This window comes from Cuculus canorus, chromosome 39, assembly GCF_017976375.1.
Source record: "Cuculus canorus isolate bCucCan1 chromosome 39, bCucCan1.pri, whole genome shotgun sequence".
Classification (NCBI taxonomy): domain Eukaryota; kingdom Metazoa; phylum Chordata; class Aves; order Cuculiformes; family Cuculidae; genus Cuculus; species Cuculus canorus.
The window spans coordinates 675,920-703,643 of NC_071439.1; the positions used below are offsets into that span (position 1 = coordinate 675,920).

A 27,724-nucleotide genomic window follows, 5' to 3' on the forward strand; every position below is an offset into this window, starting at 1 on the left:
CAAAGGTGTTATTAGTCAGGATAAAGGGGTAATTAGTTGCCTAAAGGGTTAATTAAACCCATTAAGGGGGTAATTAGGGCACTTAAGGGGTAATTAGTGTGCATAGAGGGGTAATTAGGTGCCTAAAGGGTTAATTAAACCCATTAAGGGGGTAATTAGGGCACTTAAGGGGGGTAATTAGTTGCCTAAAGGGTTAATTTGCTCCTTTAAGGGGATAATTAGTCATTCTAAGGGGGTAATTAGGGCCCTTAGGGGGGTAATTAGGGCCCTTAAGGGGGTAATTAGTGCCCTTAGGGGGGTAATTAGGGCCCTTAGGGGGGTAATTAATACCTTTAAGGGGGTAATTAGTCACCTAAAGGGGGTAATTAGTGCCCTTAGGGGGGTAATTAGGACCCTTAGGGGGTAATTAGGACCCTTAGGGGGGTAATTGGTACCTTTAAGGGGGTAATTAGTCACCTAAAGCGCTAATTGCTGTCCATCAAGGGGTTAATTAGTGCCCTAATTAACCCAGGGGTTAACCCATGTCCCCTCCGAGCTAATTAATGACCCTCCCGGCTAATTAATGACCCTCCAGGCATAAAGAAGCCCATCCTGGGGGGTAATTAACACCGTTTGGGGGTAATTAATGACGCTGCAGCGTTAATAAACTTTCCCTGGTGGTAATTAACGCCCATTTGGGGGTAATTAATAGACCTCCAGGGCTAATTAACGCATTCCAGGGGCCGTCAGTGCTAATTAAGGGCAGTAAAGGGCTGATTTTCCCTTATTCACGTGATTTCAGGAGAAATCCCTTGGGGACTAATTAATTAGGGGTTAATTAGCCCCCAAAATGCCCTCAGCTACTCGAGCGCAGGCTCCGGGGAGCTCTGCTAGGCCGCGTTGCTATGGGAACGCAGCGAAGGGGGGAATCACGTGACCGCGCAGCGCCTGTCCCCCGCCCGCCGCGGAATGTCATGTGACTCCCGCCCTCACGTGACTCACTCCCCGCCGCGCGCGGGAGGGCGGGTGGGTGGGTGGGGGAGAGGGAGGAATAATCACGTGACGCGCCCCCTCCAGCCCCGCCCCCCGGCGGGCAGTCACGTGAAACAGCTCCCCGCGCGCCTACAGCCAACCACGTGAGTCTCCGCCCCGCGCATGCGCGGTGACGCAAAGGGAAAAGGGGAGGGGGGGTGGGGGGAGGAGAAGAAGCTTCTGGCCTCGCCGCCATCTTTAGCGCCGCGTCCCGCGGCCGCTTCGCCACCGCCTCCAGCGCTAAAGCGGCGCCCCCGGTGAGCGCCCGGCGGCGGCTGCGAGGGCGGAGGGGAGGGCGGAGGCGGAGGGAGGGCGGGGGGAGGCGAAGGAGGAACGGGGAAGGGGGTGGAGGGGGGGGTGAAGCGGAGCGGCGGCGGCGGCGGGGGGGGGGGGGAAGAAGCGGAGTGCGCATGCGCGGGGCCCCGCGACGCGGGGAATGGGGGTGCGGAGGGGGCGTGGCTTGATGGGGAGGGGGCGTGGCTTGAGGGCTCCGCTTGGTCAATAGGGGCTGCGGGGGGGGCGCGGCTTGAGGTGGGGGGGGTTCCTCTTGGGGTGCACTGGGGTGTACTGGGAGGGCACTGGGAGGGGTGTGGGCGTGGCCAAAGAGTGGGCGTGGCTTCCTGAGTCCTACTGAGGCCATAATGGGGGGATATTGGGGTCCTGTGGGGCGCACTGGGTGGCACTGGTGAGCACTGGGATGTACTGGGAGGGCACTGGGAGGCACTGGGGTGTGTGTGGGCGTGGCCAAAGGGTGGGCGTGGCTTCCTGAGTCCCACTGAGGCCATAATGGGGGGATATTGGTGTCCCTTGAGGTGCACTGGGTGGCACTGGTGGGCACTGGGATGTACTGGGAGGGCACTGGGAGGCACTGGGAGGGGTGTGGGCGTGGCCAAAGGGTGGGCGTGGCTTCCTGAGTCCCACTGAGGCCATAATGGGGGGATATTGGGGTCCTTTGGGGCGCACTGGGTGGCACTGGGATGTACTGGGAGTCACTGGGAGGGGGTGTGGGCGTGGCCAGAAGGCGTGCTGCAAGAGGCGTGGCTTAAGATTAAGGGGCGTGGCTTAAGCGGGGTTGGGGGCTGCGCCTTTGGGTGCTGATGTCACGCGCGGTGCTGTGATGTCATCGCTCGGGCCGTGACGTCACAGCCTTTTTTTTCTTCCCCCCCCATAACAGGAAGAGCGTCGCGGTTCCCCCCCTTTGGCTTTTGGGGGAGCCCCCCCCCCCCTTTCCCCCCCTCGAGGCAGGGCGAGACGATGGAGGCGGGGGGCTCGAGCGCGCTGCCCGACCCGGTGAGTCCGCGCCGCGTCCCTCTCTGGGGCACTCGGGCTCCATTTGGGGGTCATTTGGGGACCCTCTGAGTCCTTTGGTGTCTATTTGGGTCACTCTGATCCCATTTTGGGTTCCTTTGATCCCATTTTGGGTCCCTTTATGTCTCTTTGGGTCACTCTGATCCCCTTTTGGGTCACTTTGGTTCCATTTTGGGTGATTTTGATCCCCCCTTTGGGTCACTCTGATCCCATTTTGGGTCATTCTGATCCCGTTTTGGGTCACTTTGATCCCATTTTGGGTCACTTTGTGTTCTTTTGAGTCACTCTGATCCCCTTTTGGGTCATTTTAATCCTCTTTTGGGTCACTTTGATCCCATTTTGGGTCCCTCTGATCCATTTTGGGTCCCTCTGATCCCTTTTGGGTCACTTTAATCCCCTTTTGGGTCACTTTGATCCCATTTTGGGTCACTCTGATCCCTTTTGGGTCACTTTGATCCCATTTTGGGTCACTCTGATCTCTTTTGGGTCACTCTGATCCCCTTTTGGGTCACTCTGATCCCCTTTTGGGTCACTCTGATTCCATTTTGGGTCACTTTGATCCCATTTTGGGTCACTTTGATCCCATTTTGGGTCACTCTGATCCCTTTTGGGTCACTGTGATCCCATTTTGGGTCACTTTGACCCCATTTTGGGTCATTTTGTGCTCCTCTGAGTCCTTTGATCCCCTTTTGGGTCACTCTGATCCCCTTTTAGGTCACTTTGATCCCATTTTGGGTCACTTTATGTCCCTTTGGGTCATTCTGATCCCCTTTTGGATCACTTTGATCCCCTTTTGGATCACTTTGATCCCATTTTGGGTCACTTTATGTCTCTTTGGGTCACTTTGATCCCATTTTGGGTCACTCTGATCCCCTTTTTGGTCACTTTGATGCCGTTTTGGGTCACTTTATGTCCCTTTGGGTCATTCTGATCCCCTTTTGGGTCACTTTGATCCCCTTTTGGGTCACTTTATGTCCCTTTGGGTCACTCTGATCCCCTTTTGGGTCACTCTGATCCCCTTTTGGGTCATTCTGATCCCCTTTTGGGTCACTTTGATCCCATTTTGGGTCATTTTGTGTTCTCTTGAGTCACTCTGATCCCCTTTTGGGTTATTTTTTCCTTTCTTGGAGTCCCTTTCCCCCCCTTTTGGGTCCCTTTCCCCCCCCCTTGGATCATTTCCATCCCTTTTTGTCCCTTTTTGTCCCTTTTGAGCCACTTTATCCCCTTTTCCTTTCCGCAGACGGATGCCATGACGTCGGACGACTTCGACATCGTCATCGAGGCGATGCTCGAGGCGCCCTACAAGAAGGAGGAGGTGACAGAAAGGGGGGACCGAAAGGGAGTTTAGGGGGTTCGGGGGGGATTTAAGAGGGGTTTAGGGGGTCCTGGAAGGGATTTGGGGGGTCCTGGAGGGGTTTGGGGGGCGCTTTTGGGGGTAAAGAGGGGTCCCCGTCTCTTTGCAGGCGCAGCCCGGTCCCTCCAAGGTGCAGACGGAGCCTCCGGCTTCTCAGGTGAGAGGGTTTTTGGGGTCTCTGAGGTCGTTTTGGGGTGTCTGAGGTCGTTTTGGGGGTGTTTGCGGTCGCTTTGAGGCGTTTGGGGCTTCTTTAGAGGCGTTTTGGGTTCATTTTGGGGTGTTCGGGGCTCATTTATGGCAGTTCAGACTCATTTTGAGGTGTTCAGGACTGGTTTTGGGGTGCTTTGATTCTTTTTGGGGGCCCCAGGTCGTTTTGGGGGGAGCTTGAGCTCATTTTGGGGGAGTTTGGGGCTAATTTGGGGGGGTCTTAGGGCTGATTTGGGGGTCTGGGGCTCATTTTGCAGTGTCTGACGCTGTTTTGGGGCGTTTTAGGGTTAATTTTGGGGTATTTTGGGATCATTTTGGAGTGTTTGGGGCCATTTTGGAGCACTTGGGGCTCATTTTGGGGCCTTTGTGCCCGTTTTGAGGTGTTTTGTGGTTATTTTGGGGTCCTTTTGGGGTGTTTGGGGCTCATTTTGGAGTGTTTGTGGCATTTTGGGGTCTTTGGGACCGTTTTGGGGTGTTTGGGGCTCATTTTGAGGTGTTTTGGAGTCATTTTGAGGTGTTTTGGGTCCATTTTGGGGTGTTTGGGGCTCATTTTGAGGTGTTTTGGAGTCATTTTGAGGTGTTTTGGGTCCATTTTGGGGTGTTTTGGGGTGTTTGGGTCTCATTTTGGAGTATTTGGGGCGTTTTAGAGCATCTGGGGGTCATTTTTGGGGTCTTTGGGCCCATTTTGGGGTGGTTTAGGCTCATTTTGGGTGTTTTATGCCCATTTGGGGCTGTTTGGGGATCGTTTTGGGGTGTTTGGGGCTCATTTTGGAGTTTTTGGGGTCCTTTTGGGGTGTTTGGGGCTCATTTTGGAGTGTTTGTGGCGTTTTGGGGTCTTTGGGACCGTTTTGGGGTGTTTTGGGCTCATTTTGGGGTGTTTTGGAGTCATTTTGAGGTGTTTTGGGTCCGTTTTGGTGTGTTTTGGGTTCCTTTTGGGGTGTTTGGGGTTCATTTTGGAGTGTTTGGGGCATTTTAGAGCACCTGAGGGTCATTTTGAGGTGTTTGGGGCTCTTTTTGGGGTGTCTGGGACTCATTTTGGGGTGTTTTGGGCCTATTTTGGGGTGTTTTGGGCTCATTCTGGGGTGTTTTAGGCTCATTTTGGGGTCTTTTGGGCCTATTTTGGTGTGTTTTAAGCTCATTTAGGCTCATTTTGGTGCCTTTTAGGCTCATTTTGGGGACTTTTGGGCTGATTTTGGGGTTCCTGGGGGTCATTCTTGGGGCGCAGGGACAGGGGGGGCTCTCACCGATATCTCCCCCCCCCCCTTTTCCCGTCAGCCGGCGGAGGATTCGGGCAAAGAGGCCAAGAAGGAGAGCGGCAGCGGCAGCGGGAGCAGGTTGGAGCGGGGGGGGCGGGCGTTTTTGGGGTGATTTAGGGCCGATTTGGGGGTGCTGATCCCGTTTTCTCCCTTCCAGCAGCCGGAAGAAGCGAAGCCGAAGCCGGAGCCGAAGCCGTGAGCACAGACACAGGTTTGGAATGGGGGTTTTTTTGGGGGGGGACGTGGGATTTGAGGGGATTTTGGGGTAAACACCACGTGTGTCGTCGCAGCCGGAGCCGCGACCGCGATCGGGATCGGCGCAGGAGGAGCCGGAGCCGGGAACGCCGCAGCCGTCACCGCAGCCGCAGCCGGGAACGCCGGCGGAGCAGCCGCTCCCGCAGCCGGGAACGCCGGCGCGACGACCGATCCCGGTACCCCAAATCCCACAAAATTCCAGCCGAATCGACCGAATTGCACCCAAATAGCACAGAATTCCACCCAAATACTACCGGATTGCCCCCAGTATTTCAATATTTCACCCGAATGCCGCGGAATTCCAGTGAAATAGCGCAAAATTCCACCCAAATCCCATTTAATCCCCGTTATTCTTTCCGAGTTGCCGTCAACCTCCTTTATTCCCCCCCAAATACGCTTTAATCCCTCCAAAATCCCTTTTAATTCCACTTATCCTTCCCAAATCCCATTAAATTTCTCCCAATCCCCCTCAAAATCCCTTTTATTCCCTTCCAGATCCCCTTTAATCCGTTTTATTCCCTCGGAATCGCTTTTAATCGCCCTTAATCCCCTTCAAATCCCGTTTGATCTTTTCCAACGCCCCCAAATCTTCTTTAATCCCTCTTATTCCTCCCCAAATCCCACAAAATCCTTTCCAACCCTCCCAAATCCTCTTTAATCCCCGTTATTGCCCCCCAAATCCCACAAAATCGTTTCCAACCCTCCCAAATCGCCTTTAATCCCCCTTATTGCCCCCCGAATCCCCTTTCATCCTTCCCAAATCTCCCTTCTTTCCCCCCGAATCGCCCCAAAATGCCCTTTATTCCCTCCCAATTCCCCCCAAACCCCATCAAAATCCCCTTTAATCCCCTTCAATCCTTCCCAAATCCCCTTTAATCCCCCCAATCCCCACCTTTTTAACCCCTTTCGCTCCCCGCAGGCGCCGCTTCGGGCACAGCAAGAGCCCTCTCTACCGGGAGAAGAGCCCCGCGCGGTGAGTTCGGCTCCGCCGACGGCACCGCCACGGCAGCCCCGGCCTTCCGTCCGCTAATCCCCGCGCTCCCGGTTATCCGTAGGGAACCGCTCGGCAGCCTCAGCCCCGAGGAGCGCGACGCCCGCACCGTCTTCTGCATGCAGCTCGCCGCCCGCATCCGCCCCCGCGACCTCGAGGACTTCTTCTCCGCCGTCGGCAAGGTGCGAGGAAACCCCCTTTGCCCTTATTTCCCTCTTTTTCCCCATTATTTCCCTCGTTTCCCTTCTTATTTTCCTCATTTTCCCCATTATTTCCCTCATTTCCCCTCTTATTTCCCTCGTTTCCTCTTTTATTTCCCTCATTTCCCCTCTTATTTCCCTCATTTTCCCCATTATTCGCCTCATTTCCTCTCATTTCCCTGATGTTACTCCTTATTGCCCTCACGTTCTGTCTTAGTTCTCTCATTTCTCTCTCATTTCCCTCATTTTCCCCCTTATTTCTCTGATATTCCCCCTTATTCCCCTCATTTCCTCCCTTATTTCCCTTATTTTCCCCTTATTTTCTTCATTTCTCCTCGTATTTCCCTCATTTTCCCCCTTATTTCCCTCATTTCTCCTCTCATTTCCCTCATGTTCCCCCTTATTTCCCTCATTTTCCCCCTTATTTCCCTTACTTCTCTCATTTCCCCCTTATTTCCCTCACGTTCCCTCTTATTTCTCTCATTTCCCCCTATTTCCCTCATGTTCCCCCTTATTTCCCTCACGTTCCCCCTTATTTCCGTCATTTTCCGCCTTATTTCCCTCATTTTCCCCCTTATTTCCCTCACGTTCCCCCTTATTTCCCTCACGTTCCCCCTTATTTCCCTCATTTTCCCCCTTATTTCCCTCATTTTCCCCCTTATTTCCCTCATTTTCCCCTTATTTCCCTCATTTCATTCCTTATTTTTCTCATTTTCCCTCTTATTTTCTGCACTTATCTCCAATTTTCCTCATTTTTCCCCTTTTTTGCTGTCATTTCTCCTCTTATTTCTCTCCTTTTCTCCTTTCTTTCCCTTATTTCCCCCCTTATTTCCCTCATTTCTCACCCTATTTTCTTCCTTTCCCCCTTATTTTCCTCATTTTCTCCCTGATTTCCCTCATTTCTCTCCCTTTTCCCTCATTTTCTCCCCTTTCCCCCCGATCTGAACCCCCTTTCCGCCATTTTCTCCTCATATTTCTCTCATTCTCCCTCTTATTTCTCTCATGTTCCCCCATATTTCCCTCTTTTCCCACCCTATTTTCCTCCTTTCCCCGTATTTTCCTCCTTTTCCCCTTATTTTCCTCATTTTCTCCCGGATTTCCCTCATTTCTCTCCCTTTTCCCTCATTTTCTCCCCCTTCCCCCTCGATCTGAACCCCTTTTCCACCATTTTCTCCTCACATTTCTGTCATTCTCCCTCTTATTTCCCTCATTTCCCCCTTATTTCCCTCATTTCCCGCCCTATTTTCCTCCTTTTCCCCTTATTTTCCTCATTTTCCCCTTATTTTCCTCCTTTTCCCCTTATTTTCCTCATTTTCCCTCTGATTTCCCTCATTTCTCTCCCTTTTCCCTCATTTTCTCCCCCTTTTCCCTGATCTGAACCCCTTTTCCGCCATTTTCTCCTCATATTTCTCTCATTCTCCCTCTTATTTCCCTCATTTCCCCCCTTATTTCCCTCATTTCCCACCCTATTTCCCTCCTTTCCCCCTTATTTTCCTCATTTTCTCCCTGATTTCCCTCATTTTTCTCCCTTTTCCCTCATTTTCTCCCCCTTCCCCCTCATCTGAACGCCCTTTTCCGCCATTTTCTCCTCATATTTCTCTCATTCTCCCTCTTATTTCCCTCATGTTCCCCCTTATTTCCCTCATTTCCCGCCCTATTTTCCTCCTTTCCCCCTTATTTTCCTCCTTTCCCCCTTATTTTCCTCATTTTCCCTCTGATTTCCCTCATTTCTCTCCCTTTTCCCTCATTTTCTCCCCCTTCCCCCTCAATCTGAACCCCTTTTCCGCCATTTTCTCCTCTTATTTCCCTCATTTCCCCCCTTATTTCCCTCATTTCCCCCCTTATTTCCCTCATTTCCCCCCTTATTTCCCTCATTTCCCGCCCTATTTCCCTCCTTTTCCCGTATTTTCCCTGTTTTCTCCCGGCTTTCCCTCCTTTTCTCCCGGATTTCCCTCATTTCTCTCCCTTTCCCCCCATTTTCCCCCCGTTCCCCCCCCAACCCGACGCCCTCTCCGCCATTTTCTCGGCGTCTCTCCTCCGTTCCCCTGCGGTTTTCCTCCCTCCTCACGGCGTTTTCCCTGTGTTTTTCCCTCCCCCTTTTCCCGCGGGGGTTTTCCCGGGAAGGTGCGGGACGTGCGGATCATCTCGGACCGCAACTCGCGCCGCTCCAAGGGCATCGCCTACGTGGAGTTCTGCGAGATCCAATCGGTGCCCTTGGCCATCGGCCTCACCGGGCAGCGCCTCCTCGGCGTCCCCATCATCGTCCAGGCCTCACAGGTACGTAACCACCCACCCCGGCGGCGGCGGCGGAGCGCGGGGATTAAACGGGATTAGGGGGGGATTAAACGGGATTAGGGGGGATTATAGGGGATTAGGGGGGATTATAGGGGATTAGGGGGGATTACAGGGGGGGTGGGGAGGGAAGAAGGGGGATTAAAGGGGATTTGGGGGGGATTAGAGGGGAATTGGGGGGAATAAAGGAGGGATGGGGGGGATTAAAGGGGATTTGGGGGATTAAAGGAGGGATAGGGGGGATTAAAGGGGATTTGGGGGAATAAAGGGGATTAAGAGGGGATTTGGAGGGGAATAAAGGGGATTTGGGGGAATAAAGGGGATTAAGGGGGGATTTGGAGGGGAATAAAGGGGATTTGGGGGAATAAAGGGGATTAAGAGGGGATTTGGAAGGGAATAAAGGGGATTTGGGGGAATAAAGGGGATTAAGGGGGGATTTGGAGGGGAATAAAGGGGATTTGGGGGAATAAAGGGGATTAAGAGGGGATTTGGAAGGGAATAAAGGGGATTTGGGGGAATAAAGGGGATTAAGAGGGGATTTGGAGGGGAATAAAGGGGATTTGGGGGAATAAAGGGGATTAAGGGGGGATTTGGAGGGGAATAAAGGGGATTTGGGGGAATAAAGGGGATTAAGAGGGGGGTTTGGAGGGGAATAAAGGGGATTTGGGGGAATAAAGGGGATTAAGAGGGGGGTTTGGAGGGGAATAAAGGGGATTTGGGGGAATAAAGGGGATTAAGAGGGGGGTTTGGAGGGGAATAAAGGGGATTTGGGGGAATAAAGGGGATTAAGAGGGGGGTTTGGAGGGGAATAAAGGGGATTTGGGGGAATAAAGGGGATTAAGAGGGGGGTTGGGAGGGAAGAAGAGGGATTAAAGGGGATTTGGGGGCGATTAAAGAGGGTTTGAGGGGGATTAGAGGGGAATGAAGGGGATTTGAGGGAAATAAAGGGGATTTGGGGGGAATAAATGAGGATTGAAGGGGATTTGATGCGGATTAAAGGGGATTTGATGGGGATTAGAGGGGATTTGGGGGGAATAAAGGAGGAATAAAGGGGATTAGAGGGAAATGAAGGGGATTTGAGGGGGATTATAGGGGATTTGGGGGGAATGAAGGAGGAATAATGGGGATTAGAGGGGATTTGGGGGGAATAAAGGGGATTTGATGGGGATTAAAGGGGATTTGATGGGAATAAAGGGGATTAGAGGGCATTTGGGGGGAATAAAGGAGGATTAAAGGGGATTTGGGGGGAATAATGGAGGAATAAAGGGGATTTGGGGGGAATAAAGGAGGATTGAAGGGGATTAGAGGGGAATGAAGGAGAAATAAAGAGGATTTGAGGGGAATAAAGGAGGAATAAAGGAGGATTGCAGGGGATTAAAGGGGATTTGGGGGAATAAAGGAGGAATAAAGGGGATATGAGGGGAATAAAGGGGATTAGAGGAGATTTGAGGGGAATTAAAGGGGATTTGATGGGGATTAAAGGGGATTTGATGGGGAGTAAAGGGGATTAGAGGTGATATGAGGGGAATAAAGGAGGAATAAAGGGGATTAGAGGGGGATTAGAGGGGATTTGGGGGGAATAAAGGAGGAATAAAGGCGGATTGAAGGGGCTCAGAGGGGATTTGGTGTGAACAGAGGAGGCTTTGGGGGTACCGGAGGGGTTTTTTTGGGGGTGGTGGTGTTGTTGAAGGGCTGTTTTCCACCGCCCCCCCCGTTCCCCTCAGGCCGAGAAGAACCGCCTGGCGGCGATGGCGTCGTCGCTGCAGAAGGGCGGCGGAGGGCCCCTCCGCCTCTACGTGGGCGCTCTGCACTGCAACATCACCAAGGAGATGCTGCGCGGCATCTTCGAGCCCTTCGGAAAGGTGGGCCGCAAAGATGGCGGCGCGGGGGGCAAAGATGGCGGTTTGGGGCGCAAAGATGGCGGTTTGGGGGGCAAAGATGGCGGTTTGGGGCCCAAAAGATGGCGGTTTGGGGCCCAAAGATGGCGGTTTGGGCACGAAGATGGCGGTTTAGGGGGCAAAGATGGCGGTTTGGGGGGCAAAGATAGTGGTTTGGGGCACAAAGATGGCGGTTTGGGGCACAAAGATGGCGGTTCGGGGCACAGAGATGGCGGTTTGGGGGGCAAAAATGGCGGCACAGGGCGCAAAGATGGCGGTTTGGGCCCAAAGATGGCGGTTTGGGCGCAAAGATGGCGGTTTGGGGCACAAAGATGGCGGTTTGGGGGGCAAAGATGGCGGTTTGGGGCCCAAAGATGGCGGTTTGGGCGCAAAGATGGCGGTTCGGGGCACAAAGATGGCGGTTTGGGCGGCAAAAATGGCGGCACAGGGCGCAAAGATGGCGGTTTGGGCCACAAAGATGGCGGTTTGGGGGGCAAAGATGGCGGTTTGGGGCGCAAAGATGGCGGTTTGGGGGGCAAAGATGGCGGTTTGGGGCCCAAAGATGGCGGATTTAGGGGTAAAGATGGCAGTTTGGGGCCCAAAGATGGCGGTTTGGGGTCCAAAGATGGCGGTTTGGGGCGCAATGATGGCGGTTTGGGGGGCAAAGATGGCGGTTTGGGGCCCAAAGATGGCGGATTTAGGGGTAAAGATGGCGGTTTGGGGCCCAAAGATGGCGGATTTAGGGGTAAAGATGGCGGTTTGGGGCCCAAAGATGGCGGTTTGGGGCCCAAAGATGGCGGTTTGGGCGCAAAGATGGCGGTTTGGGGCCCAAAGATGGCGGTTTGGGCGCAAAGATGGCGGTTTTAGGGGTAAAGATGGCGGTTTGGGGCACAAAGATGGCGGTTTTAGGGGTAAAGATGGCGGTTTGGGGCACAAAGATGGCGGTTTTAGGGGTAAAGATGGCGGTTAGGGGGCGCTATGGGGCAGCCGTGGGGCGCTATGGGCAGCCGTGGGTCACAGCCGCCCCCCGCGCCCCACAGATCGACAGCATCGTGCTGATGCGCGACCCCGACACCGGGCAGTCCAAGGGCTACGGCTTCATCACGGTGCGACCCACGGCGCGACCCACGGCGCCTCCCTGACCCACAGCCCCGACCCACACATCCCCCCCAGCCCCACAGCTGACCCATAGAGAGGTCCCTGACCCACATCCCTGCCCCACACATCTCCCCCAGCCCCACATCTGACCCGTAGACAGATCCCTGACCCACATCCCCGCCCCACACATACCCCCATGTATCCCCCAGCCCCACACGTCCCCCTCAGCCCCACATCTGACCCATAGAGAGATCCCTGCCCCACATCCCCGCCCCACATGTCCCTCTCAGCCCCACATCTGACCCATAGAGAGGTCTCTGCCCCACATCCCGTCCCCCCCAGCGCCCCCTCTGCCCCCCCTCTGCCCCACAGACACCTCCCCGCCCCACACGTCCCTCTCAGCCCCATATCTGACCCATAGAGAGGTCCCTGCCCCACATCCCGTCCCCCCCAGTCCCACATTTGACCCATAGAGAGGTCCCTGCCCCACATCCCGTCCCCCCCAGCCCCACATTTGACCCATAGAGAGGTCCCTGCCCCACATCCCGTCCCCCCCAGTCCCACATTTGACCCATAGAGAGGTCCCCGCCCCACATCCCGTCCCCCCCAGCCCCACATTTGACCCATAGAGAGGTCCCTGCCCCACATCCCGTCCCCCCCAGCCCCACATTTGACCCACAGACAGCTCCCTGCCCCCCATCCCCGCCCCACACATCCCCCCAGCCCCACATCTGACCCATAGAGAGGTGTCTGCCCCACATCCTGTTCCCCTCAGCCCCACATCTGCCCCTCTGCCCCACAGCCGCCTCCCCACCCCCCTCTGCCCCACAGCCACCTCCCCACCCCCCTCTGCCCCACAGCCACCTCCCCACCCCCCCTCTGCCCCACAGCCACCTCCCCACCCCCCCTCTGCCCCCCTCTGCCCCACAGCCACCTCCCCGCCCCCCTCTGCCCCACGTCCCGTCCCCCCCCGCCCCCCCCAGCCCCCCATCTGCCCCACACATCCCCCCCAGCCCCCCCTCTGCCCCACAGCCACCTCCCCACCCCCCTCTGCCCCACAGCCACCCCCCCGCCCCCCTCTGCCCCACACGTCTCCCTCAGCCCCACATCTGACCCATAGAGAGGTCCCCGCCCCACATCCCGTCCTCCCCAGCGCCCCCTCTGCCCCCCCTCTGCCCCACAGACACCTCCCCGCCCCACACGTCCCTCTCAGCCCCATATCTGACCCATAGAGAGGTCCCTGCCCCACATCCCGTCCCCCCCAGCCCTCCTCTGCCCCCCCTCTGCCCCACCGCCACCTCCCCACCCCCCCTCTGCCCCACGTCCCGTCCCCCCCCGCACCCCCCCCAGCCCCCCCTCTGCCCCACAGCCACCTCCCCACCCCCCTCTGCCCCACACGTCTCCTTCAGCCCCACATTTGACCCATAGAGAGGTCCCTGCCCCACATCCCGTCCCCCCCGCCCCACATTTGACCCATAGAGAGGTCTCTGCCCCACATCCCGTCCCCCCCCGCCCCACATTTGACCCATAGAGAGGTCTCTGCCACACATCCCTGCCCCACACGTCCCCCTCAGCCCCACACCTGACCCACAGACAGCTCCCTGCCCCACATCCCATCCCCCCTGCTCCCCCCCTGCCCCACAGACACCTCCCCGCCCCCCCTCCCCGCCCCACACATCTCCCTCAGCCCCACATTTGACCCATAGAGAGCTCTCTGCCCCACATCCCGTCCCCCCCCAGCCCCACATTTGACCCATAGAGAGCTCCCTGCCCCACATCCCGCCCCCCCCAGCCCCACATTTGACCCATAGAGAGGTCCCTGCCCCACATCCCCGCCCCACACATCCCCCCCAGCCCCACATCCCAGCCCCACACCTACCCCCATGTCCCCCTCAGCCCCACACATCCCCCCCAGCCCCCCCTCTGCCCCACAGACAGCTCCCCACCCCACATTCCCACCCCACACATCCCCCCCAGCCCCACATCTGACCCATGGAGAGGTCTCTGCCCCACATCCCCGCCCCACACATCCCCCCAGCCTCACATCTGACCCATAGAGAGGTGTCTGCCCCACATCCTGTTCCCCTCAGCCCCACATCTGCCCCTCTGCCCCACAGCCACCTCCCCACCCCCCCTCTGCCCCACAGCCGCCTCCCCACCCCCCCTCTGCCCCACAGCCACCTCCCCACCCCCCCTCTGCCCCACAGCCGCCTCCCCACCCCCCCTCTGCCCCACAGCCACCCCCCCACCCCCCTCTGCCCCACAGCCACCTCCCCACCCCCCCTCTGCCCCACAGCCACCCCCCCACCCCCCTCTGCCCCCCTCTGCCCCACAGCCACCCCCCCACCCCCCTCTGCCCCACAGCCGCCTCCCCACCCCCCCTCTGCCCACAGCCACCTCCCCACCCCCCCTCTGCCCCACAGCCGCCTCCCCACCCCCCCTCTGCCCCACAGCCACCTCCCCACCCCCCCTCTGCCCCACAGCCGCCTCCCCGCCCCCCCTCTGCCCCACACATCCCCCCCAGCCCCCCCTCTGCCCCACAGCCACCTCCCCGCCCCCCCTCTGCCCCACACATCCCCCCCAGCCCCCCCTCTGCCCCACAGCCACCTCCCCGCCCCCCCTCTGCCCCACACATCCCCCCAGCCCCCCCTCTGCCCCACAGCCACCTCCCCGCCCCCCCTCTGCCCCACACATCCCCCCCAGCCCCCCCTCTGCCCCACAGCCACCTCCCCGCCCCCCCCTGCCCCACACATCCCCCCCAGCCCCCCCTCTGCCCCACAGCCACCTCCCTGCCCCCCCCTGCCCCACACATCCCCCCCAGCCCCCCCTCTGCCCCACAGCCACCCCCCCCAGCCCCCCCCTGCCCCACATCCCGCCCCCCTCCCGCCCCCCCCCGCCCCCCATCCCCCCCCCGCCCCCCATCTGCCCCACGGCCGCCCCCTAAGCGTGTGGGGCAGTTTGCGGAGGCGGAGTGCGCGCGCCGCGCCCTGGAGCAGCTGAACGGCTTCGAACTCGCCGGGCGCCCCAAGCGCGTGGGGCAGGTGACCGAGCGCCCCGACGGCACCACCGACATCGCCTTCCCCGACGGCGCCGACGACGACGCGGGGCCCGCCGCGCGCCTCCAGCTCATGGCCAAGCTGGCCGAGGGTAACCCCCGCCGTGGGGCCGCCGTGGGGCGGATGTGGGGCGGATGTGGGGCGGAGAAACGGCCTACGAGGGGGCAATGGGGGGGGTCAGGGGGGGTTGCGGGGTGAAAAGAGGCATCTGGGGGTGGGTACGGGGGGGTTAGGGGGTGTCTATGGGGCTGGAGAGGGGGTTATGGGGCAGAGGGGGTGGTTATGGGGCAGAGGGGGTGGTTATGGGGCAGAGGAGGAGGTTGTGGGGCAGCTGTGGGGCGGAGAAAGGGCCTACGAGGGGGCAACGGGGGGGGTCAGGGGGGGTTGGGGGGGTGAAAGGAGGCGTCTGGGGGTGGGTACGGGGGGGTTAGGGGGTGTCTGTGGGGCTGGAGAGGGGGTTATGGGGCAGAGGAGGGGGTTATGGGGCAGAGGAGGGGGTTGTGGGGCAGCTGTGGGGCGGAGAAAGGGCCTACAAGGGGGCAATGGCGGGGGTCTGGAGGGGGCTGTGGGGTGAAAAGAGGCGTCTGGGGGTGGGTACAGGGGGGGTAGGGGGTGTCTGTGGGGCAGAGGAGGGGGTTATGGGGCAGAGGGGGTGGTTATGGGGCAGAGGAGGAGGTTATGGGGCAGCTGTGGGGCGGAGAAGGGGCGTATGAGGGGGCAATGAGGGGGGGTCAGGGGGTGTCTGGGGGGGTTGTGGGGTGAAAGGGGGTATCTGGGGGTGGGTACGGGGGGGTTACGGGGTGTCTGTGGGGCTGGAGAGGGGGTTGTGGGGCAGAGGAGGGGGTTATGGGGCAGAGGAGGGGGTTGTGGGGCAGCTGTGGGGCGGAGAAAGGGCCTACGAGGGGGCAATGGGGGGGGTCAGGGGGGGGTTGGGGGGGTGAAAAGAGGCATCTGGGGGTGGGTACGGGGGGGTTAGGGGGTGTCTATGGGGCTGGAGAGGGGGTTATGGGGCAGAGGAGGGGGTTGTGGGGCAGCTGTGGGGCAGAGAAGGGGGGTACAAGAGGGCAATGGGGGTGTCGGGGTATATCAGTGGGGTTGTGGGGTGAAAAGAGGTAACTGGGGGTGGGTACAGGGGGGTTATGGGCTATCTATGGGGCTGGAGAGGGGGTTATGGGGCAGACAGAGTGGCTATGGGGCAGAGGAGGGGGTTGTGGGGCAGCTGTGGGGCAGAGAATGGGGATAGAAGAGGGCAATGGGGGGTCAGGAGGTATCTCGGCGGGGTTGTGGGGTGAAAAGAGGCATCTGGGGGTGGGTACGGGGGGGTTAGGGGGTGTCTATGTGGCAGAGGAGGGGGTTATGGGGCAGCTGTGGGGCAGGGGCCTGACTATGGCTGTCGCCGCCCCACACCGCCGTCCCCCCGCAGGCTCGGGGCTGCCGCTCCCCACGGCGCAGGCGCTGCAGCTCAATGGGGCACTGCCCCTCGGCGCCCTCAACCCCGCCACCCTCACCGGTACTTGGGGGGCAGAGCGGGGGGCGATGGGGGGGCACTGTGGGGGTCTGTGGGGTGTCTATGTGGGGTCCCTATGGGTCTCTGTGGGTCTCTATGGGGTCTCTATGGGTCTCTATGGGTCTCTGTGGGTCTCTATGGGGTCTCTATGGGTCTCTATGGGTCTCTGTGGGTCTCTGTGGGGTCTCTATGGTTCTCTATGGGTCTCTATGGGTCTCTATGGGTCTCTGTGGGTCGCTATGGGGTCTCTATGGGTCTCTATGGAGTCTCTATGGTGTCTCTGTGGGTCTCTATGGGTCTCTATGGGTCTCTGTGGGTCTCTATGGGTCTCTATGGGTCTCTGTGGGGTCTCTATGGGTCTCTATGGGGTCTCTATGGGTCCCTGTGGGTCTCTATGGGGTCTCTATGGGTCTCTATGGGGTCTCTATGGGGTCTCTGTGGGGTCTCTATGGGGTCTCTATGGGTCTCTATGGGTCTCTATGGGTCTCTATGGGTCTCTATGGGGTCTCTGTGGGTCTCTATGGGGTCTCTATGGGGGTCTCTATGGGGTCTCTATGGGTCTCTATGGGTCTCTATGGGTCTCTATGGGGTCTCTATGGGGTCTCTATGGGTCTCTATGGGTCTCTGTGGGGTCTCTATGGGGTCTCTGTGGGGTCTCTATGGGGTCTCTGTGGGGTCTCTGTGGGTCTCTATGGGTCTCTATGGGTCTCTGTAGGGTGCTCTATGGGGTCTCTGTGGGGTCTCTGTGGGTCTCTATGGGGTCTCTATGGGGGTCTCTATGGGTCTCTATGGGGGTCTCTATGGGTCTCTATGGGTCTCTATGGTCTCTGTGGGGTCTCTATGGGGTCTCTATGGGTCTCTATGGGTCTCTATGGGGTCTCTATGGGTCTCTGTGGGGTCTCTATGGGGTCTCTATGGGGTCTCTATGGGTCCCTGTGGGTCTCTATGGTTCCCTATGGGTCCCTGTGGGGCTGTGAGCTATGGGGCAGCCCCACAGCGCCCCCTTTCCCCCCCAGCGCTGAGCCCGGCGCTGAACTTGGCCTCCCAGACGCTGGCGTCGCAGTGCCTGCAGCTCTCGGGGCTCTTCACCCCACAGACCCTGTGAGTTGGGGGGCGCTTATGGGGCACTTATGGGGTGGAGGTTTGAGGGGAATGGGGAGAAATATGGAGGGGGAACCAAAGTGGGGCGGAACCAAAGTGCAGGGGAGGGGGGAAGGGATTGGAGGGGACACCGAGGGGAGAAGGGGAAGGGAAAGGCGGTTGCACCGGGGGAGAGGGGGGACTGGGAGGGACTGGGGGGGAACTGGGAGAGCACTGGTGTGACCGGTGCCCCTCCCCCCCCCAGGTGACCCCTCCCCCCCCGGATTTTCCCGGTTTTTTCTCCGTTTTTTTTCTCCGGTTTCGTTTTATTTCGAGAAATAAAAAAAACGGCCCCAAAAAAAACCCACAAAGGACCCAAAATTCTCTTCAGTGATTCTCAGTACCGCCCAAAGCCCTCCCAGTATGGACCAGTGCCTCCCAGTATGGTCCAAAGCCCTTCCCAGTATGGACCAGTGCCTCCCAGTATGGCCTAAACCCCTTCCCAGTGCCTCCCACTACAGCCCAGTGCCTCCCAGTACGGACCAGTATAGACCAAACCCCTTTCCAGTGGCTCCCAGTACAGCCCAGTATGGATCAAACCCTTTCCCAGTGCCTCCCAGTACAGCCCAATGCCTCCCAGTATGGCTGAAACCCCTTCCCAGTGCCTCCCAGTATGGCCCAATGCCTCCCAGTATGCACCAAATTCCTTCCCAGTGCCTCCCAGTACAGCCCAATGTCTCCCAGTATGGCTGAAACCCCTTCCCAGTGCCTCCCAGTACGGCCCAATGCCTCCCAGTATGCACCAAATTCCGTCCCAGTGCCTCCCAGTGTGGCTGAAACCCCTTCCCAGTGCCTCCCAGTACAGCCCAGTGCTCCCATTGTGGCCCAAACCCCTTTCCAGTGCCCCAGACCCCCTCCCAGTCCATCCCAGTTCCTCTCCAGTCCCTCCAGTGCCCCCCTTCCCCCTCCCAGTCCATCCTAGTGCCGCCATTCCCTTTCCCAGTCCTTCCCAGTCCCCACATTCCCCCTCCCAGTTCCTCTCCAGTCCCTCCCAGTGCCCCCCTTTCCCCGGTGCACCTTCCTTTCCCTTCCCCCCTTCCCCTGCACTTTGGTTCCGCGCATTTTGGTTCCCCCCCCTCTTTCTCCTCCCCCCTTTGCCCCTCCCTGTGCCCCCCAGTGGCTCCCAGTCCCTCCCAGTGGCTCCCAGTCCCCCCCAGTGGCTCCCAGTCCCTCCCAGTGCCTCCCAGTGGCTCCCAGTGCGTTGTCAGTGGCCGTGGGGGGCGTCGCGCAGGTGCTGGAGGGCCATGTGCGCTGGGCGAGGCGCTCGCGCAGGCGCCCGTACTCGGCGGCGGCGGCGGCGAAGGAGGGACCCAACGCCCGCAGCGCCTCCAGCGACGCCCGCAGCTCCGACAGACGCCGCCGCGATGACGACAGCGACGCCTCCAGCGACGCCCTGGGCAGCGCGGGGTTAACCAGAGGCCACGCCCCTCCGCCGGCCCCGGGCCTCGAAGGGTTAAGGGGGGGGGGGGCAGCTTGGGCTACAGGGGGTTAATGGAGGGGGCGTGGCTTCCGGCTATGGAGGGTAATGGAGGGGGGCGTGGCTTTGTCTATAGCCTTTAACGGAGGGAATGTGGTCTCCATATATGGGTTAGTGGAGGGGGCGTGGCTTCAGACTATGGGGTGAATGGAGAGGGCGTGGCTTTGTCTATAGCCTTTAATGGAGGGAGCGTGGCTTCCATATATGGGTTAGTGGAGGGGGCGTGGCTTCGGGCTATGGAGGGTAATGGAGGGGGCGTGGCTTTGTCTATAGCCTTTAATGGAGGGAGCGTGGCCTCCATATATCGCTTATTGGAGGGGGCGTGGCTTCGGGCTATGGGGTTAATGGAGGGGGCGTGGCTTCAAGCGATGGGGGTTAATAGAGGGGGCGTGGCATCCATATATGAGGTTAATGTAGAGGGCGTGGCTTTAGGATATGGGGTTAATGGAGGGGGCGTGGCCTCCATATATGGAGTAGTGGAGAGGGCGTGGCTTTAATGCATAGAGGTTAGTGGAGGGGGCGTGGCTTTTGTACGTAGGCTTTAATAGAGGGGCGTGGCTTTGAGCTATGGGGTTAATGTGAGGGGCGTGGCTTTGGGCTATAAGGGTTAATGGAGGGGGCGTGGCTTTTGTATGTAGGCTTTAGTGGAGGGGCGTGGCCTCCATATGAGGTTAATAGAGGGGGCGTGGCATTAATGCAGAGGTTAGTGGAGGGGGCGTGGCCTCAGTGCATGGGGTTATGGAGGGACGTGGCTTTGTCTTATGGGGTTAATTGAGGGCGTGGCCTTACAGCATGAGGTTATGGAGGGGGCCGTGGCTTCAGACTATGGGTTAATGGAGGGGTGTGGCCTCAATGCATAGGGCTTAATGGAGGGGGCGTGGCCTCTATGAATAGGGGTTAATGGAGGGGGCGTGAATAGTGAATGGGGGTTAATGAAGGGGCGTGGCTTCAGGCTATGGGGTTAATGGAGGGGGTGTGGCTTTAGTGAATAGGGGTTAATGGAGGGGGCGTGGCTTCAGGCTATGGGGGTTAATGGAGGGGGCGTGGCCTCCGTACAGGACTGTGGGGGGGGACTGGTCCGTACTGGTCCGTACTGGTCCGTACTGGCGGGTACCTGATGTGTCGGTGCGCCTCCAGCTTGGGGCCGGGGTAGGTGTCCACCAGCACCGAGAGCTCCTCCAGACTGGGGGGAAAGGGGCGGTTTGGGGTGAAAACAGGCGTTTTGGGTTAAAAAAGGGGTATTTGGGGTAAAAAGGGGCAGTTTAGGGGCACAGGGGGTGGTTTTGGGGTAAGAGGAGGTGGTTTGGGGACAGTTTTGGGGTTGAAAAAGGACAGTTTTTGGGACAGAGGGAGCGATGTTGGGGTAAAAAGGGTGGTTTTGGGGGTACAAAGGGTTGGTTGGGGGTGAAATGGGGCAGATTTGGGGCACGGGGGAGTTTTGGGGTAAGAGGAGGTGGTTTAGGGGCATTTTGGGGTGAAAACGGGCAGAGATTGGGGGCAAAAGGGAGTGAATTGGGGAAAAGGAGGTGCTTTAAGGGCAATTTTGTCGTAAAAAGGGCAGATCTGGGCAAAAAGGGGGTGAAGGAGTGGGTTTGGAGTAAAAGGGTACGGTTTGGAGGCAGTTTTGGGGTGAAAATGGGCAGATTTGGGGGCAATAGGGGCAATTTTGGGGCCAAAAGGGCAGTTTTGGGGCAAAAAGAGTTGGTTTGGGGGCCAAAAGGAGGTGAATTGGGAGAAAAGGAGGCGCTTTAGGGGCTGTTTTGGGGTGAAAAGGGGCAGATTTGGGGCAAAAAGAGTTGGTTTTGGGGGGCCAAAAGGGGCATTTTGGGGCAAAAGGGGGTAAATTTGGGAAAAGGAGGCGGTTTGGGAGCCATTTGGGGGTAAAAAAGGGCAGATTTGGGGCAAAAGGGGGAAAAGGAGGTACTTTAGGGGCAGTATTTGGGGTGAAAAGGGCAGATTTGAGGCAAAAGGGGGCAATTTTGGGGCCAAAAGGGCAGTTTTGGGGCAGAGGGAGTGGGTTTGGAGTAAAAGGGGATGGTTTGGGAGGCTGTTTTGGGGTGAAAATGGGCAGATTTGGGGCAAAAGGGGGCAGTTTTGGGGCAAAAGGGGGGTGAATTTGGGGAAAAGAAGGTGCTTTAATGGCCGTTTTGGGTGAAAATGGGCAGATTTGGGGCAAAAGGGGCAATTTTGAGGCCAAAAGGGGCAGTTTTGGGGCCAAAAGGGGCAATTCTGGGGCCAAAAGGAGCAATTTTGGGGCCAGAAGGGGCAGTTTTGGGCGCCGGGGGGTGGTTTGGGGTTGAACGGAGCCGTTTTGGGGCCAAAGGAGGCGCTTTGGGGTCAGTTTTGGGGTGAAAATGGGCAGATTTGAGGCAAAAGGGGCAGTTTTGGGGCCAAAAGGGGCAGTTTTGGGGCAAAAGGGGCAATTTTGGGGTGAAAAGGGGCAGTTTTGGGGCAAAAGGGGCAGTTTTGGGGGCAAAAGGGGCAGTCTTGGGGCGCCGGGGGGGTGGTTTGGGGTTGAACGGAGCAGTTTTTGGGGTGAAAGGGGGCGGTTTGGGGGTGGGTTTTTGGGGTGAAAGGGGGCAGTTTGGGGGCGGTTTTTGGGGTGAAAGGGGGCGGTTTGGGGGTGGTTTTTGGGTGAAAGGGGGCGGTTTTGGGGGCCGTACTGGGGTGGTTTTTGGGTGAAAGGGGGCGGTTGGGGGCCGTACCGGGGGTGGTTTTTGGGGTGAAAGGGGGCAGTTTGGGGCCGTACCGGGGGTGGTTTTTGGGGTGAAAGGGGGGCGGTTTGGGGGCCGTACCGGGGGGTGGTTTTTGGGGTGAAAGGGGGGCGGTTTGGGGGCCGTACCGGGGGTGGTTTTTGGGGTGAAAGGGGGGGCGGTTTGGGGGCCGTACCGGGGGTGGTTTTGGGGTGAAAGGGGGGCGGTTTGGGGGCCGTACCGGGGGTGGTTTTTGGGGTGAAAGGGGCGGTTCAGGGCGGTTTTTTGGGGTGAAAGGGGGGCGGTTCGGGCCGTACCGGGGGGTGGTTTTTGGGGTGAAAGGGGGCGGTTCAGGGGCGGTTTTGGGGTGAAAGGGGGCGGTTTGGGGGCCGTACCGGGGGTGGTTTTTGGGGTGAAAGGGGGCGGTTCGGGGGCGGTTTTTGGGGTGAAAGGGGGCGGTTTGGGGGCCGTACCGGGGGGTGGTTTTTGGGGTGAAAGGGGGCGGTTTGGGGGCGGTTTTTGGGGTGAAAGGGGGCGGTTTGGGGGTGGTTTTTGGGGTGAAAGGGGGCGGTTTGGGGTCGGTTTTTGGGGTGAAAGGGGGCGGTTCGGGGGTGGTTTTTGGGGTGAAAGGGGGCGGTTCGGGGGCGGTTTTTGGGTGAAAGGGGGCGTTTGGGGTCGGTTTTTGGGGTGAAAGGGGGCGGTTCGGGGGCGGTTTTTGGGGTGAAAGGGGGGCGGTTTGGGGTCGGTTTTTGGGGTGAAAGGGGGCGGTTCAGGGGCGGTTTTTGGGGTGAAAGGGGGCGGTTCGGGCCGTACCGGGGGTGGTTTTTGGGGTGAAAGGGGGCGGTTCAGGGGCGGTTTTTGGGGTGAAAGGGGGCGGTTGGGGGCCGTACCGGGGGTGGTTTTTGGGTGAAAGGGGGCGGTTCGGGGGCGGTTTTTGGGGTGAAAGGGGGCGGTTTGGGGCCGTACCGGGGGGTGGTTTTTGGGGTGAAAGGGGGCGGTTTGGGGGCGGTTTTTGGGGTGAAAGGGGGCGGTTTGGGGGTGGTTTTTGGGGTGAAAGGGGGCGGGTTGGGGTCGGTTTTTGGGGTGAAAGGGGGCGGTTCGGGGGTGGTTTTTGGGGTGAAAGGGGGCGGTTCGGGGGCGGTTTTTGGGGTGAAAGGGGGGCGGTTTGGGGTCGGTTTTTGGGGTGAAAGGGGGGCGGTTCGGGGGTGGTTTTTGGGGTGAAAGGGGGCGGTTTGGGGTCGGTTTTTGGGGTGAAAGGGGGCGGTTTGGGGTCGGTTTTTGGGTTTGGGGTGAAAGGGGGCGGTTTTGGGGGCCGTACCGGGTGCGCAGCAGTGTGGCCGCTCCGCGGGCGCAGAGGTATTCGCTGCGACGCTCGTCCAGCGCCGCCCGCGCCCCCCGCGCAGCCCCGAGCGCCCCCGGCGCCCATCAGCGCCCCCCCACAGCGCCTGCGGCACAGCACCACCGGACACCGGGGCTCCCAGTGCCCTACCAGTGCCTCCCAGTGCCTCCCAGTGCCCTCCCAGGGCCTCCCAGTGCTCCCAGTATACCTCCCAGTGCCCCCATTCCCCCTCCCAGTGCTCCCAGTGCCCCCCCAGTGCCATCCCTGTGCCTCCCAGTGCCCTCCCAGTGCCTCCCAGTGCCCTCCCAGTGCCCTTCCAGTGCCTCCCAGTGCCCTCCCAGGGCCTCCCAGGGCTCCCAGTGCCTCCCAGCATGCCTCCCAGTGCCTCCCAGTCCCCCATTCCCCTTCCCAGTACCCTCATTCTCCCTCCCAGTGCCTCCCAATCCCTCCCAGTCCCCCCCAGTTCCCCCATTTCCCCCTCCCAGTCCCCTCCCAGTGCCCCCATTCCCCCTCCCAGTGCCCCCATTGTCCCTCCCAGTACCCCCATTGTCCCTCCCAGTCCCTCCCAGTGTCCCCTATTCCCCTCCCAGTGCCCCCATTCCCCCTCCCAGTCCCTCCCAGTTCCCCCATTCCCCCTCCCAGTGCCCCCATTGTCCCTCCCAGTTCCCCCATTCCCCCTCCCAGTGCCCCAATTATCCCTCCCAGTCCCTCCCAGTACCCCCATTCCCCCTCCCCAGTCCCTCCCAGTGCCCCCCATTCCTCCTCCCATTCCCCTCCCATTCCCCTCCCATTCCCCTCCCAGTGCCCTCCAGGGCTCCCAGTGCCCTCCCAGTGCCCCCATTCCCCCTCCCAGTGCCCACATTCCCCCTCCCAGTGCCTCCCAGTGCCCCTCATTCCCCTCCCAGTCCCTCCCAGTTCCCCCATTCCCCCTCCCAGTGCCCCCATTCCCCTCCCAGTGCCTCCAGTCCCTCCCAGTACCTGCAGGCAGGCTCTCCGCTGGGCCCCCAGCACTTCCTCAGGCTGCGCTCGCGCTCCTTCGCGCTCTTCAGGCGACGCTTTTCCTCCTTCAGCGCCGCCACTAACGCCAAACTGGGAGCACTGGGAGCACTGGGAGGGTCGCTGGGGTCGGGGAGGTCAAAACCCCCGCCGTGATAATCCACCAATTCCGACACTTTCTCACCCAAACGGCGCTCCAGGGCCGGGAGGGAGGCGGGCGAGGAGAGAGGAGGGGTCCTGCGGGGAAGAGGGGAGCACTGGGAGGGACTGGGAGGGACTGGGAGGGGGAATGGGAGGGACTGGGAGGGACTGGGAGGGACTGGGAGGGGGAATGGGGGCACTGGGAAGGGGATTGGGGGTACTGGGAGGGAGAATGGGGGAACTGGGATGGGGTAATGGGGGCACTGGGGAGACTGGGAGGGGGCAATGGGGGGACTGGGAGGGGGAAATGGGGGCACTGGGAGGGACTGTGGAGGGGGAAATGGGGGGACTGGGAGGGGGGATGGGGGCACTGGGAGGGACTTGGAGGGGGAATGGGGGCACTGGGAGGGACTGGGACGGGGACTGGGGGTACTGGGAGGGGGAATGGGGGCACTGGGAGGCAACTGGGAGGGACTGGGAGGGACTGGGGAGGGGGAATAGGGGGCACTGGGCGGGGGACTGGGGGCACTGGGGAGGTAGAATGGGGGCACTGGGAGGGACTGGGAGGGGGAATGAGGGCACTGGGAGGGGACTTGGGAGGGACTGGGAGGGACTGGAGGGGGGAATGGGGCAACTGGGAGGTGGGAATGGGGGGCACTGGGAGGCACTGGGAGGGGGGAATGGGGGCACTGGGAGGGACTGGGAGGGGGAATGGGGATACTGGGATGGACTGGGAGGGGGAAGAGAGACACTGGGAGGCACTGGGGGTGTACTGGGAGGCACTGGAGGCACTGGGGAGGGTACTGGGAGGCACTGGGAGGCACCTGGGAGGGTACTGGGAGGGTACTGGGAGGGTACTGGTCGGTACTGGTCGGCACTGGTCTGAACCTGGAGGGGGGGCAGCGGTGGGGGGAGGGCCGAGGTGATCGTCCGCTCCAACGCCCGCAGGACCTGGGGCCAAAAAACCACCGTTTGGGGCACAAAGGGGCACTTTGGGGGGGAAAAGGGGCGGTTTGGGGGGTACAGGGGTGGTTTGGGGGTATAAGGGAAGTGGTTTGGGGGCAGTTTGGGGTGAAAAGGGGCGGTTTTGGGGCACAGGGGGGCGGTTTGGGGTAAAAGAAGTGGTTTGGGGGCAGTTTTGGGGTGAAAATGGGCAGTTTTGGGGCACGGGGGTGGTTTGGGGGTAAAAGAAGGCCTTTTGGGGTAAAAGGAATTGGTTTGGGGGTAAAAGGAAGTGGCTTGGGGGCAGTTTTGGGGTGAAAAGGGGCAGTTTTTGGGCACAGGGGGTGGTTTTGGGTAAAAGAAGTGCTTTTGGGGTAAAAAGAAGTGGTTTTGGGGTAAAAGAAGTGGTTTGGGGCAGTTTTGGGGTGAAAAATGGGCAGTTTTGGGCACAGGGGGGTGGGTTTGGGTGAAAATGGGCAGTTTTAGGGCATAGGGGGGGTTTTGGGGTAAAAGAAGTGCTTTTGGGGTAAAAGGAAGCGGTTTGGGGTAAAAGAAGGTGCTTTGGGGGCAGTTTTGGGTGAAAATGGGCAGTTTTGGGGCACATGGAGTGGTTTTGGCCCAAAAAAGAGTTGGATCGGGGTAAAATGGGGCACTTTGGGGCACGGGGAGCGCTTTAGAGGTAAAAGGAGGTCGTTTCGGGGCTAAAAAAAAGGTGGTTTTTAGGCCAATTTTAGTGCGCGAAAAGAGACCGATTCGGGGCACGGGGGTAAAAAGTGGTGTTTTTGGGGCCAAAAGGAAGTGCTTTTAAGCGCGGTTTCGGGGTGAAAAAGGGCATTTTTGGGGCCGGATGAGCGCGCGGGTGGGACTCACGGTGGGCTCCAAGCGCCGGGGGTCGCGCATCACCTCGTGAATCGCCCTCCAGAGGCTCTCGCAGCGCAGCCAGGCCGCTCGCCGGAGCTGGAAAGCGGCTTCCGCCTGTGGAAATCCATCAAATTGATCAAAATTAACCAATTTAAGCGCTTCCCACCCCAAATTCCATCTGTCCGAGCGTCCGTACCCGGCGCAGGTCCCGCTCCAAGCGTCGGCTTTGGCCTTCGGAGCCGAGAAGCGTCGTGAGGTGGCGAAGAAGCGAAGCCAAAGAGGGGTGAGAGCTCAGGTCTTGGGGGGTGGCGCCGCTCAGGAGCACCAGGGGGTGATCCTCTGACACCGAGGGGTTAATTAGCGCCTTAATTAGCGCCTTCATTAACCCCCCCGACCTCATTAACCCATCAGAACTTACCCAGAGGAGGGTCGGCGGTGGCCATGGCGGCCCCTGATGGATTAGAGGTCATAAGGACCCCCAAAAACACACTTTTTCACCCCAAAATCTGCCCCGTTCCTGACTCGGGGACACCCAAACCCACTCACAGACCCCGAAAACCTCCTTTTTTTACCCCAAAATCGGTGCCCCCCCCACTCTGGAACCCCCTAAACCCTTCTCTCTCTTCTCAGAGACCCCAAAATCCCACTTTTTCACCCCAAAATCTGCCCTCCACCACCATGACTCCCCCAAACCCCTCACAGACCCCCAAAAAAACCACATTTTCAGCCTAAAAACCCACTTTTTCACCCCAAAATCTGCCCTCCACCCACCCTGACACCTCACAGACCCCAAAAAACCACATTTTCACCCTAAAATCCCACTTTTTCACACCCAAAGTCTGGCCCTGCCCCACCCTGGACCCCTCAAACCCTTCTCTGTCCTCTCAGAGACCCCAAAATCCCACTTTCTTACCCAAATCCTCACTTTTCACCCCAAAAGCTGTGTTCCCCTCCCAGGACGCCCAAGAAACCCCTCACAGGACCCCGAAAACCTCCTTTTTTACCTCAAAAATCTGTGCCCCCCCCACTCTAGACCCCCAAAACCCTTCTCTCTCCTCTCAGAGACCCAAAAATCCACTTTTTCACACCCAAAATCGGTTCCCTCCCCCACTCTGGACCCCCCAAACCCCCTCTCCCTCCTCTCAGAAACCCCCAAATCGCCACTTTTCTACACCAAAAATCCCACTTTCTCACCCCAAATCCCACTTTTTCACCCCAAAAACCTGTCTGTATCCCCCCCGGACCCCTCCAACCCTTCTCCCTCCCCTCAGAAACCCCCAAAATCCCGACTTTTCACCCCAGAATCAGCGCCCCCCCCCATTTCCCCCTCACGAGCGTTTCCCGCCGGCGCGCGCAACACCCTCAGGCCCCGCCCCCTCTCACTGACCAAATCAGTGTCAGCGTGGGCGTGGCCTAAAGCGCCTCTCTTCCAATCAGCGTGTAGGGGGCGTGGCCAAGACGTTCCCGCCCAATTGTTACGCAGGTGGCCGTGGTTAAGCCGGCGTCCATTCATGACAGGGAGGGGCGTGGCCAAGACGGTCTCGGCCAATCAGCACCATGAGGGCGTGGCCAAAGGCCCCGCCCCCATTCAGTCAATACCTTCTTGAACGTCGTTCGGACCCAAAAGCGCTTCGTTTGGACCCAAAAATCCCCTCTCGTTTGCCCCCTAAAACACTGCAGCGCGCCCATAGAGACTCATAGAGCCATAGGGACCCATAGAGCC

General features: G+C 59.1%; 2 protein-coding genes across 8 annotated transcripts; one reads left to right on the forward strand and one right to left on the reverse strand.

Annotated features, from left to right (window-relative positions):
* Positions 1-1,158: 1,158 nt before the first annotated feature.
* RBM23 (RNA binding motif protein 23) lies at positions 1,159-17,870 on the forward strand. 4 transcript variants are annotated; one of them, XM_054053125.1, is made up of 16 exons: positions 1,159-1,268; positions 2,186-2,301; positions 3,560-3,634; positions 3,783-3,830; positions 5,156-5,214; positions 5,294-5,347; positions 5,427-5,567; positions 6,311-6,364; positions 6,447-6,564; positions 8,707-8,859; positions 10,599-10,736; positions 11,792-11,857; positions 14,807-14,996; positions 16,329-16,415; positions 17,429-17,513; positions 17,758-17,870. In XM_054053125.1, exons 2-16 carry the CDS (start codon positions 2,266-2,268, stop codon positions 17,759-17,761), a joined length of 1,308 nt encoding a protein of 435 aa, XP_053909100.1. In that variant the 5' UTR covers positions 1,159-1,268; positions 2,186-2,265; the 3' UTR covers positions 17,762-17,870. The 4 variants fall into 4 exon arrangements, with proteins under 4 accessions (XP_053909100.1, XP_053909102.1, XP_053909099.1 ...); XM_054053127.1 differs by having other exon boundaries at positions 5,297-5,347; XM_054053124.1 differs by lacking the exon at positions 17,758-17,870 and adding an exon at positions 17,742-17,755 and having other exon boundaries at positions 17,429-17,517.
* An 841-nt stretch (positions 17,871-18,711) lies between these two features.
* On the reverse strand, positions 18,712-27,369 carry LOC128850150 (uncharacterized). 4 transcript variants are annotated; one of them, XM_054053131.1, is made up of 10 exons: positions 27,338-27,369; positions 26,420-26,452; positions 26,198-26,340; positions 26,011-26,115; positions 25,087-25,149; positions 24,242-24,294; positions 24,040-24,159; positions 23,041-23,167; positions 20,144-20,212; positions 18,712-18,945 (listed from the first exon to the last, which is right to left on the reverse strand). In XM_054053131.1, the coding sequence occupies exons 2-10, from the start codon at positions 26,442-26,444 to the stop codon at positions 18,757-18,759; spliced, it is 894 nt and encodes a 297-aa protein (XP_053909106.1). In that variant the 5' UTR covers positions 26,445-26,452; positions 27,338-27,369; the 3' UTR covers positions 18,712-18,756. The 4 variants fall into 4 exon arrangements, with proteins under 4 accessions (XP_053909106.1, XP_053909105.1, XP_053909104.1 ...); XM_054053130.1 differs by having other exon boundaries at positions 27,334-27,367; XM_054053129.1 differs by lacking the exon at positions 27,338-27,369 and having other exon boundaries at positions 26,420-26,662.
* Positions 27,370-27,724: the final 355 nt, after the last annotated feature.

Bases quoted from the DNA above. Each gene is read 5' to 3' on its own strand.
- RBM23 (XM_054053125.1), top strand. From the start codon at position 2,266: ATGGAGGCGGGGGGCTCGAGCGCGCTGCCCGACCCG. The intron at 6,365-6,446 runs GTGAGTTCGGCT...GGTTATCCGTAG, and splicing joins CGGGAGAAGAGCCCCGCGCG to GGAACCGCTCGGCAGCCTCA. The intron at 14,997-16,328 runs GTAACCCCCGCC...GTCCCCCCGCAG, and splicing joins CATGGCCAAGCTGGCCGAGG to GCTCGGGGCTGCCGCTCCCC.
- LOC128850150 (XM_054053129.1), bottom strand. From the start codon at position 26,471: ATGACCTCTAATCCATCAGGGGCCGCCATGGCCACCGCCGACCCTCCT. The intron at 24,160-24,241 runs GTGAGAAAGTGT...CAGTGCTCCCAG, and splicing joins GGCCCTGGAGCGCCGTTTGG to TGCTCCCAGTTTGGCGTTAG. The intron at 18,946-20,143 runs GTACCCGCCAGT...CGCGCTGCCCAG, and splicing joins GAGGCGCACCGACACATCAG to GGCGTCGCTGGAGGCGTCGC.